This window comes from Lissotriton vulgaris, unplaced genomic scaffold, assembly GCF_964263255.1.
Source record: "Lissotriton vulgaris unplaced genomic scaffold, aLisVul1.2 SCAFFOLD_9215, whole genome shotgun sequence".
NCBI classification, from domain to species: Eukaryota; Metazoa; Chordata; class Amphibia; order Caudata; family Salamandridae; genus Lissotriton; species Lissotriton vulgaris.
This window is the reverse complement of record NW_028243734.1, coordinates 21368-33841: the sequence shown is the minus strand read 5'-3', so window position 1 is coordinate 33841 and position 12474 is coordinate 21368. Positions and strand designations below refer to the sequence as shown.

Below are 12474 nucleotides of genomic sequence, written 5' to 3'. Positions count from 1 at the left end.
TGTATAGACCTGAAGGGCTGAGAGCGCTAACGGCAGAGGGTCTGCATCAAACAGGTGTGCTAGACACAGTTGCTAGATCCACTCCAAGCAGCAGGCAGGGAACCTTTGGCAGCTCTCATTACTGATGGCAACACCCTTGGAGGTCTGGAGTTGCTGGCAGATGAAGGGGATTTAAACCCTGTGATGTTGGAGGGGATTTAATGATCATATACTAGACTCTGCACTAGAGATTCATGCATGCAATGATTTACCGCAATGCAGGGTTTGATGAACATACAGCACATACACCTTCGGGCATTAGGCAGTATTCGCATTATTCTGGGGAGCTCAATATATTCTACCAGTTCACCTGCATAGATTTTCTGATATCAGATATTTAACTTGGGAGACCTTGGGCTACTTCCTTCTTTGAGCCCTAGATCTTCTACTTTCTCTGAATGGAGATTAAACACATGGCAAGAGAAAACAGTAACTGTCAAATTGGGTCACTAGCAACTACTCCCTAGAAAATGAAGGGTCGGTTGGGAATGTGGCTAGGAAAGCGTGCATGACTATGATTAGGGAAGGTGATCTCTAGTTCGTCTGCACTGAAAAAAGTCAAGAATATCTAAGGCCACAAAAATGGAGTGCAAGCTCCTTGTACTGGAGGGTGAATACTTACTATGGAAAGATCCAGCCTTAGAACTCTGTGCACTTTAAACGTTCCAGTCAGGAGTAAAGTTCCTGTGCTCTGCTTTTAAACATGGTTAAATTGTCTTATCACCTAGAACCTGCCAGTTAAATGCCATTCATATACTGCAGCCCCTATTATGCCATTCATTATGTAGGCCCGGAAAACATGGGTTCAGGCTGAACCTCAGTAGTCTGACTGACAGCCAGGCAGCAAACTCCGCTTTTAAATGTTAATAAGTTACCTCTAAGTGTACCTTGTTACCTAGAAGGTAGGGTGACTGATATTTCAAAGTGGAATATATACAAAATTAAAGTCAGCGTGCTCCTCCAGTGACTAATCCCTAATAGGTTTTTTCACTGGCTGGGATGCAGCTGAATCCTAGAAAAAATAAATATGCAGAAAATAAACTTTAAGCTGTACCTTTCAACAGGAAAGTGCTACAAAAATCATTCAAATACTATTTTCAATACATATTAAAATCCAATGTAATGGTAAAATTAATTTTCATTATAAATATTTAGACAAAGTTACTTTTAGAAAATTACTTTTTACCTGCCTGAATCTACAGTAGGCTTATGAGCATTAGATAATGACAGCTGGTCTGCCAGCACTTGACCTTAATGAGGTGTTAAAACTGCTCCCAGAGCAGAGAAAATGGCCTGGACTTGATGAGGGGGGTTTCTTCCCCTTGCAGGAAGTTCAATTAGGGTAAACTCAAGAACTTAGTTAATTTGTAAAGGGCCTGTCCTTTATATGTAAGGTGAGTCCTGGGGAAGGCAAACCTGTGTTTCCCTCAACCAAACCCAGAGGGGGGGAAGCTACTCTAGAACCAGTTTTGAGTGACTACAAAATATGGGTCTACCGGTTTCACTTGGCACACCTCTGGGTGGGCACAGAGATTTTGTGCAAGGTAGAAAGGGCTTTCACATCTTGGATTTTAGGAGTAAAGCACACTGTGGGTTTGATTGTAGCAGAACTGCTGAAAACGTGGTGTGTAGCTATCCCTAGGAATTTTTACACCATTGGTTAGGGAGGAGACACAAGTCACCCCCATCCACTAGCTAGTGCCAAACCATAAATGTGGCACTTCAAGGCACCCTCCTAACACTTTCATGACTTGCCGAAGATCAATAGAGGACTGTATATGCTGACTGTGACCTTAGAGGGGCCCTGAAGGACTGAACCTGTTCCCTCGTGTACCCAGGACAAAGAAGTGTACTGCAAGGGTTATCAGACTGATCTACTGTGCGAATATTTTTTCTTGCAGTGGCCAGCTGACCAGTACTAACTGGACCTTGCTCGTGGCCTCTGCTGGAGTGAGGCCAGTCCCCTACGTGCTGTCCCCGAGGTTCTAGAAGCCTTAGAAATAACCCAGAGAAGCTCCTTGAGAAATCCTAAGTTAAACCAGTCTGCTCTGTGCCCTAGCTATCAGGGGATGGAGCTCAAGTCAATGTAGTAACTTTTGGGGTTCACCCTGTCGAGACAATGTTATGATTAATTGAGCTGGGTGACCAGCCACCTCAAATAATAATACATTTCCTACATAATTTTCTGTTCTTTAGACAATACTCAGGATATGGGATTACCGGAACAATACTCACTAACTGGTTGGTGCCCAAGTCCAGGGTTCAGCGGTCCAGTTGCTATTAATCAAAAGGGACCTTAAGTATCTTTGTATCTATATCAACCATGATACAAAGAAATCCTTTGACCTTAACCTACACAAGGAATCTAATTGGTTTCGAGAGAATAAACTGCACTGGAGAAAGCATTCCCATTCTGTCCTTTGCCAGGCGGCCCTGTATTGACTTCCAATGTTCCTTTACCTCCTTCAAATCACATGGAGTCCCAGAGGAATTCTTTAAGCCCTTTGGTGCTTAACTCCCTGTTACAGAGGGATGTGGTGCTTCATGGATCCCAATCTCAAGAGTGACTTACACTATTTAATACAGCAACATTACATTGTCTGAGGCTGGTACATGCTATTGGGAAGCTCAATTTGTGTTGCAAACTAATGGTCGTTTCTGTTCCAGGATGAATGGGAACATGGGATTCCATGTCTGTCTTTGACACTAAAAGAGGGCTGAGGAATACACCTAACTTCAGAAGTGGTAAACATTTAAAAAGCTGCAAACATGTATCTAGACGGAGCTAGATGTTAGACAAGGATTTAGCAAATAGGATCTCATAGGTATCAGCATGCTGGGAAATGTCTGGGATCAGACTACTAAATGGTACCCTGCGAACATCTTAAAAGAATAACATTAACTGTCAGACAGTGCAATAGTTTGATTTCGGCAACTGAGATGTGCACAGGTAGGCTATGTCCCAGAGGGCACTGGAGGTGGGAGGAGGGGTGGACGATAAGAGTTCTCCTTGAAGAGAGTTACCTGCTTGAACACAGGTCATCCACTGCCTACCTCATCCCCTCTCCCCAACCGATCGCCTTGGTTCACCGCCGCTCGGAGAAAGTTTCAGCCTAAAACTTTGTCCATGCATCGAGATTACCTCTAAACCTCTCTACCTCAATGGCGCACCTCGGACCCCTAGACCTCTCTTCCTCAATGGCGCACCTCGGACACTCAGCACAATTGTAACTTTTGAACACTTATGAATACTTCTATTTTATTCTATAACCTGTATTTGGTTTCTCTCCCTCCTGCTGTAAAGCGCTCTGATACCTATGGGTCTGGCCAGCGCAACAGCGCAATAGAAAACTTCTTAGATAAATAAAAAATAAACGATTATATAAAAAGTGATATCCTTCACTTACAAAAAATAATTAACAATACTGCTAGATACCACCAGAAACCTTACGAAAAACAGTCAGTGACAAGGGTGTACTGCAGGATTTGGATTGGGAAATGGTCCTTCAATGCCCAAGAGAGGTGGCATTCAGTGCAAGGGTCATGCTGGTCCAAATTAAGATTCTTCGTAGAATTTACAACACAAAAATCCAGAGAGTTAAATTTAGTAGAACAGATTCTGATCTCTGTCTCTGTCGATGCGGTCAGGTGGGAACCTTCTTCCATTATCTATTGCTTACTTCAGATACCATTACTTGATGAGGAGGGGGGCTAATGCTGTCTGACTAAGGTGGAAACCAAATTGTAAGAGTTCATGCAGATCTCCTCCTGTTAGGTATTTGGAGTGATGAAGCTCCCCCAAATACGCAAAACTTCAATGTCATTTCGGTCTGATTCTTGTGGGAGGCAACATTGCCCCCCCTGGGGAGCGGCAGACCTCCACAAGGTAGAGACATGAAAATCAGATACAAACTGGTACATGTCTGCTGAAGCGTATGTCTGTAGGGGGAATGGAGTGTCCAAGAAAGTATGATAGGATCTTGGAACCATGGAGACAGTACTGTGATACTAACCAACACGTGAGTGAGTGGAAGGAGGGAATGCCTCGTCTCCTGATCTGAGAGCCAATATATGCCGCCTTGCACTTGATCTATAAGCTTGAGTCTGTTGCTGTGGGACTACGATGTAGTTCCCTGTGTGTGACGACATGTCTGTTTAATTTTATATAACATACGAACTGCTGGCCCTGTATCAGGGAGAGGTGTGGCGCCGCGGCCAGGGCGACTGACGCTGGAATCTGGGGATCGCGGTTCGATCCCCTTCGCCAGCGGCAAAATTAGCCGAGTACCATGTGACTCTGGGCAATAGCTTGCTTAATCTTCCCGACGGCCCCCAGCGCCTAGAGACCCTTACGGGTGATTGTTTGCGCTTTACAAATGTGGATTGTAATATTATCAAGAAGAAGGACTATCTGTATTGGTTGCCTTTTTAAAATGTAATTCAAATATTTTTTGTTACGATTCAGAATACTGTTTATCAAACACTGTATAGAGCTACCCTCCTATATTTGAAAAAGAAGATTGCATTTTATCCACTTGCATTGCTTATACACTCACAAAACAAATGTTTGCTGAAGTAATTTAAATATATTAGATCAGACAGCAAACGTGTCTTGTTTAAATGCTAATTAAACTTACAATAGCCTCCTTTAAGACTAAGGGAGTATTGAGAACGCCCAGTCTTCAGGAGGTGTATTAAGAACTGGCTATCAAGACCTTCATTCCATCTGTTCACATAGGGATGTCTAGTCTGAGTCTACGGAGCGTTACAAATCCTAAATATAATGGCAATGAATGATTAATTTCCTCCCCGATGCCCACTTGGAAACTTTCCAGGGCTCAGAAGGTACATGGCATGTCAAATGAAATCATCAAAGCAAGATCTGCTGAATTTACTTTCAGCTAAAGTATAGTTCCTGTTGGCAATGTTGTCAGGCCACACAGTGGAACAGGTGTGCACAATTGGGTTGTTAATTTATAGGCCTTGGGTATATGATATACCCCTGTACAACGGACTTATAAGTAAATTGAATATGCCAAATCAGGTGCAAGCCAATTTTACCACGGACCACTGCCTACTCTTAAAAAATGTAACGTAAATGTCGCATTTTCTTTTTTTTTTTAAACTCATCCCATTTTCCTTTAAGGAAGCAAGGCTACATTTAAAACATTTGTTTTTTAAAAGCAAAAAGATAACTTTATTTAATAGCAATCACAGACATGGCCACCCCAGCAGGCCACCATCCCTGTGATGGCTATCATTCCGAATGAGGCACAAACTATGATCTATCTCATTAATATTGATGAGGTAGGTCAATGTATGTTCCACTAGGAATCGCAATTTATAAGTACAAATGTTTCTTATGTTAGGAATTGCGATTCCCTAATTGCAATTTAGTAAGAATCATAACTAGGAAAACGCAATTCCTCATTTTTGTAGATCTGGCCCTATATGTGGAACAGAGTTTTGTAGACATATGCAGATCACTACAACAGTTTAAGATGCTTCAAAAGGCCACCTTCATAAGGTGGTTATATGGAATATGGTTCTACTAACCCTTCGAGGATGAGTGTTGCTGTCTCCTCCACCACTTTTGTTGATTGCGGAAACATTCAAACCAAAATCCGAAATCTCTGGAGAACTTGAATTGCCATTTTCCTAAATGTACAGAAAACATTATAATTCACATTTAGAACAGAGGCAGTTTTCCACTTTCCACGGTGCAACATATCAATTCCAAGCATTAACACCCTTATGATTATTGGCTCTTGAAAGATAATGGGCCACTAACATATATGTTATCCAGTAGTTCAGATTTAGATTAGCTACATAACACCAATGTATGAATTTCTAACCCGGTAGCCAGAGAAGCTTGACACCAAGGCAGGTGGTGGCTCCTCCGGCAGGGCAGTAGCCAGTCTTGGAAGGGTAACGAGCCTGCTCGCCCAATTCACAGGGTTAATACAGTGTTAGAATACCATAAAACGTTCACAGTATTGCCTCTTCAATAAAAGACAGGGAATGTCACCATGATACTGTCCTACCAAGGGAAGGCAGTGCCTTAAAAGAGGGAAAAAGTTAGAAAGCTCCTAACTAACAGGAAAACAATCAAATGTGGGGCATTTTCTCTGCAGGGCCCTCCTCAGAAGCAAATGTGGAACAATCCATGAGAGAGGGTTGGAGGAGGAGTCGAGAACACCCAGCCGTACCAAGGTGGACTTATGAATTCTGGCTTCTCGCTCTCTCCAGGCAGGTACTAAGCACAAGTGGCTAGGGGAGGGCCCACTTTTTTTTTGTAAGGCCACATCATATCTTGGCTCATCTTGAACCCTGCACCAGGACTCTGCCTGCTGTGAGTAATAACCCCCCTCCCCTATCCCCACAAGTGGTCCGCCTCCAGTCCTGGCACCCTTATAAGAGGGGCTAACCATGCTCTGCCAGTCCAGCTTTGGTCTCATGAGAACCGAAGCAGAGCGACACACACCCGAAGCAGCACTTCACAATGCCTCATCGGAACCAATGCAGCGCAACACAGACTTGATGTGTAAACCTGCATTGCAGACTGCACAGCTTATTGGAACCGCCACTGCATGACACATCCTCAATCCGGACCTTGCAGTCTCCAATCGGAACCAACAGAGCCTCAATGCATTACAACCTGTGCACCTCATCTGAACCACCACTGAACATCGCATCTTCGATACATACCTCGCACTGCTTCTCAGGACTGCTGCTGCAGAGCTCAACACTCTGCAACTAGGATTTACGATACATTTCTCTGAACTAACTTGGTCCCTGTATCCAGCCCACACTCCCATAAAGTCAGCCTGAACCTGTTACGTTGCTCCGTTCCTGAGCAACAACCACAGTTGGAGCTTTGTGCTTTTCAGCACTATTTTTACTCAAATCTTTAAAATTGCATATCTCTGCTTCTACTAATTGCATTTTTCTCGTTTTGGTGTAAAATAGTTTAAATATTATTACATTTTCTGTTGCCTTTTCACTTTATTACTTTGTGTGTGTTCTGCATAAATACTTTACACATTTCCTCTAAGTTATGCCTGACTGCTTCTGAGCCGAGCAACCAGAGTGTTAAGCACAGGTTAGGTTGAGGTTTTGCTTGTGTTTCACCCTGACTAGAATTGTGGTTGCTGCTTGAGTAGGGTTTCACACCCAATCAGTAACCCCATTTCTCACAGGCCCTTAGCGATATGTTCTACCATCCTGCTATAATTGGGGGCAGTAGAACGGACTAAGCCCTTCTCTCAAACTAAACAAGCATTGGAAATGCAATAGGTCTCGCAGCATTAGAGTTAGTGCTTTTAGAATTGTTTATGGGTTTTTTTGTAAATCTTTAGCATTTTTGTTTCCTGTAGCCAATGCTAAAGAATTAAAAAAAAAAAAGCCATAAACATTTCTAAAAGCTCTAACTCAAATGCTCCGAGACCTATTGCACTGTGTGAGGGTGAGGGGTTGAGGGTGAGTGAGGGTGAGTGAGGGTGAGGGTGGGTGAGGGTGAGTGAGGGTGAGTGAGGGGTTGAGGGTGAGTGAGGGTGAGGGGTTGAGGGTGAGTGAGAGTGAGGGTGAGTGAGGGTGAGTGAGGGTGAGAGTGAGGGTGAGTGAGGGTGAGGGTGAGTGAGGGTGAGGGTGAGTGAGGGTGAGGGTGAGTGAGGGTGAGTGAGGGTGAGGGTGAGTGAGGGTGAGGTATTGAGGGTGAGTGAGGGTAGAGGGTGAGAGAGGGTGAGGGTGAGTGAGTGTGAGGTGTTGAGGGTGAGTGAGGGTGAGGCGTTGAGGGTGAGTGAGGGTGAGTGTGGGTGAGGGTGAGTGAGGGTGAGGTGTTGAAGGTGAGTGAGGGTGAGTGTGGGTGAGGGTGAGGGAGGGTGAGGGGTTTAAAATGTTACTCAACAAGTGATTAAATTGCATCCTAAAGTACGTAACAGCTTTTTACTAACAGAGCCCCTTCTATCACTCAGAGTAAAATATTTATTGAAAAGTTGCTTACCATACTAGAAAGGCTAGTAGCCCATCACAATATTGTTGATTGCTCTCGCCACAATAGGACAATAAAAGGGCACTGCCCACTCCCCGCCCCCACAGGCCGTCCACATGAACCCCATCTGCATGCAACGAATGTGGGATGCCAAGAGATGGGCGAAGGGCCTCGAAACGCAACCCCTTACTGCGAACCAGTACAAGGCAGAGAGAGCCCACTACACTCACCATTCACACGGCTAACGACTGATGGAGGCCGATGCCCCATCCAAGAACACAGTAACATAAAGATATAGGTAGCTTGAGCGTATGCGTGTTCCTGTCATCAGCATGGCCTCGCATAAGTGCTAAGAGCCTGTGTCATGTAGCGTCTGTTGCCACGCTCTTGCACCTTCATTGAGCTATAAATAACTTACTCTATTGTTCCCTTTTCGTTCAGGGCAGAACGGGTTGTCCGCAGCCTCCAAACAGATTTCCGCAGCCAAACAAACTCAGCAGAGCTATCTCACCGGATGTTTGAAGTGGAACTTTGGTTCCACCTCTTGGCTGGGACTGTCTTAAAACCACCAACTTAGCGCAGCAAGCGTGAACGGAAGTCGTGCAAACCTACAGTGTCGCGAAATCACAAAACACGACAATAAAAACGGCGCTTTAAAAAAAAAAGTTAAAAGAAACAGCAGCTTAGCTTTGGGTAACAAAACCGCAAATACAGTACGCAAGAATGCGGTAGGTTCGCTCCAAGATTATAAAAATAAAAACTTTGGCAAGCATCGTAAAAAAGAATCGGGGGCAAAACTAAGCCGGAAACATTAAACTCAGTGAAGTGAAGCACAGTTCAGAAAGCCCCGCTCTGTAGTGCCTGCCTCTGCGGGGTAATTAAGCGTGCATTACATTACCCTGCAGTTTGACCAACCAGGGTGATTCCAAATAGAGCATTAACATGGCACCTGGAAAAATTGAGGGAAGAGAATATGGAGGCTCGTACTGAGCGGTTCAATGGCCAAATAGCGCAAGAATGGAACCCCGGCCGTGGCTTCTATTTACTGGCGGCAGCAGCGCCTGCCTTTCCTGCACAGGGAGGAGGAGGGTGGTTATCGCCTGCCAGGCCTGAAAAGAGAGACGCCAGCCGCCTGGCAGGAGAAAGCGATCGGGGGTTCTCGCTCTTGGAAACAACACGCGTCTCGTGAAAGATTCCCAGGCTGGCGGGAGCCTCAGTGCCCAGGGAGGGGGCATTGTGGAGAACCAGCCTGCCGTTGGCATCACCCCGGGCAGTGGCTTAGAGCCCGCATAGCCACCACGCGACGTTTTAGAGCTAAAACAGCTGTGGCTTCGTGTACATTAGTGTGCGTGCAGAAATACGAGCGTGTGGAAATGTTTTTTTTCTATTTAACTGCTTAAAACGAAAAGAAAAGGTGCATTTGTGGATGGGGTGCACAGGAAAGAAGGAATATACATTTGGGGCTTTCAGAAAAAAAAAACAGAACCTTGACGCCAACTTTTTTGCTCTTGGTTCTACACCCACATGGCGCTATACAGCTTACATGCGCACAAGGGTGGTCTCTTGAAAGATGGGAGGGAGTCTGAAACGAGACGGAGGGAAGAGAGGGGAGGGGGGAGGAGAAATGCGACAAGGCGGGAAGGGGAGGGGGCGGAGCGGGTTAAATTAAACAAACGAGACGGAGGGAAGAGAGGGGAGGGGGGAGGAGAAATGCGACACGGCGGGAAGGGGAGGGGGAGGAGCGGGTTAAATTAAACAAACAAGACGGACGGAGGAGAGGGGAGGGGGGAGGAGAAATGCGACACGGCGGGAAGGGGAGGGGGCGGAGCGGGTAAAACAAGACGGACGTGCACGCGCTTTTAAGCTCAATGCGCATGCGCATTGAGCCTAAAAGTCACGGGCACTGCAAGGAATCGCCACGATTCCTTGCAGTGGATAAAGAGTGGATAAGCCCCCTTAGTCTCGCTTGCTCGATGCGCATGCGCATCGACAGGCGAGACCTAAAAATAAATAACTTTGTCAGACCGATGACTGGCTCCCTCTGCAGGTGAAATTAAAAAGAGCAAAAATAACTAAATAAAAAAAAGTAGAAAGGCCTAGTAAACCAAAACCAGACCTGTCAAAATACTCTTCCTAATAGAATGTTGCTTACATTTTTTTTGTGGGTTTCTCTAAATAAATGTTTAGCAGTGATCGAGCACTGAAAGTGCCTTCATTTTTCATATGAGCCCTTATCCAGCGAACAGTTTATTGTATTTTATTGTTTTGTATTGAAGCAATTCCATAGCGTCTCATGCCCCATACAAGGCACCCGCTTTTGGAAGCACGAGAAGTTACTATCTCTGTTGATCTCGGGCTAACAGAGAGGCCTAGTATGTAGGGTAGGATTTGAGGCTGTAAGTAAGGTTCAGAATGGTGTTCCAATGTGTCAAAGTGATTTCGGAGCTGTACTTACACCTGGAGTAAAGCGAATAGGTGGCAACATAAAGTTATTCAAGAAGAAATGGTGACGTTATAACTCATTTTAGATTGGCAGTAGTAGCGGATCTGGCAGAGAATCCTCTGGGCGAATTTGCACCTATGGTGGTAATTACGTTTTCACTTTTTTTGGAGGATTAATATAATAGTTAAGATAGCGTAAGGTTGGTCTGCACAGGTTACTTTATGACTCCGCCTTTCATCTTCCTGCTGTTAGTATCATGAAATACATAGAGATTACAGTAACACCCCTAAAAAATGTATATTTCACCGTATCGCTGACAAAATGTGATTGATTTTACCTTAATTTAATTTGTTCACTTCGCTGTACCTGTATTCAGCATTTCATTTGTTTAATTCGCAGCACCTGTATTCAGCTTTCCTAGAACCCGCCTAAAATACTTGTTAGCAATGCAGCCCAAAAAAACTGTCAACAGTTCAATCAAATACAGAAGAAACTAACAAGTAAAATCAAAATAAACACCCAAAACTCTCATTCCGTTTCCAATGCACAGAGGATGTCAACAAACAGATGTGCAGATCTATTGCAATTAAAGACGGGGCTGCAAAGTTTATTGTAAATTAAAGTTAATTTTCCAAGACATGTGGAAACCGGGCTTTACTCGGTTATGTCGTCATATTCAATGGCACGGAAGACATAACATTTAACCCAAGTAGTTGTGGCACAGATGCTCAATGCATTGTTGTTCCAATAAAACGCGCGGGTGTTTTGATTCAAGTATACGCTGCAGTGATTTATATGGACGTGAAAGGCGCTTTCCGTAGCTCCTCGCAAGATGGATGAACCCATGCCAGGTTGAAGTGCCACCTCATTTATGCCAAAGCACGCTTCAACACACCATCAAAGAGGATGCCTTCCTTGTGTCATCAGCGAAGTTACTCATCACATGCGTGAAATCCATTAGTGTCAGGCGTAGCTCTGCTGGGATGAACTTTCACTGCATTCCTTCAAAACATTTCCCACCATGACCATTTTTCAGTTTTTTGCCTCCAGCTAGCTCCTCAGCCAGGTAAACCACTTCAGGCGCTCCATGTCTCCTGTGGCTTTGCCGCCATTGAAGCGTCACTCTTATCAGGTGGACACCCATGCATGTCCGCCATCCCGAGGGAGTAGTTGCTGCGTCTCAAGCAATGTTGTTGGTCAATGGTGAGAAATGCAGTGGGATTACAGTCCTTCGGCACCGGTCTTTTTACCTGTGGTCCAATCAGCTCTCTCAAGAAAGCCGGACCACTCCCCCAGTGGAATAATGCAAAAAGACGTGTCCCGCCGGTGGAAAATGTCATGAGGGGCCCCTGAGTCTCCCATATCTCACAGATATTCATTGTACAAATGGGGCTGCCCGAAGGATGCGCACCACCTACAGGGTTGGGGACCCCTCTGCACCTCAAGGGCCTGCACTATGACCCTGCACTCCCCATACCTTGGGTCCCTGGCCTTCACCATGTAGGGGACGTGCAAGGATATATGTTTGTGGGTATGTGGGATGTGCAGATCCACCACGGATTGGCAAAGCGTCAACAGGGAGGATTATAAGGAGGCTGTCATACCTGCTGCTCAGCCAGTGTGAGTGTGGTGTGGAATGTTGGTGCGTGATGATGCTGTGGAATGTTGGATGAGTGAGTCTGGAGTTGGATCCCCTTTTGAATACAACAGAGGCTTACAAAAGAGGAAAACGAAAACCACAAAGTCAGGAGGGAAAACGATGTAAAATGACAATAAAGAGTGCACTAAGCCCTTGAAAGTAGGCTGCATCTGGTCCTACACGGTCAAGTAATGCATAGTGCAGAGCTAAAGATTAAATACACTAGCAAAAAAGAAAAAAAGCTGATAGAGATAGTGGAGTTGACTTTTGAGTGTGTCAGAACAAAGATACAAGGTGCCCTTGGCTGCCAGTAAACCAAACGAGGAAAGTAATCCACGGCTAAAAAGAAGCTGAAGAAACAGA

General features: G+C 44.9%; 1 protein-coding gene across 1 annotated transcript in view; it reads right to left on the bottom strand.

Annotated features, from left to right (window-relative positions):
* Window positions 1–12474, bottom strand: part of LOC147668244 (katanin p60 ATPase-containing subunit A-like 2) — a gene marked incomplete at both ends in the record, with an annotated part of 53105 nt that overhangs the window by 22183 nt on the left and 18448 nt on the right. The window contains one exon of the mRNA XM_086948674.1: window positions 5596–5697. Within this exon, the coding sequence (XP_086804800.1) occupies window positions 5596–5697 (102 nt within the window). The remainder of the gene's footprint in view (window positions 1–5595; window positions 5698–12474) is intronic.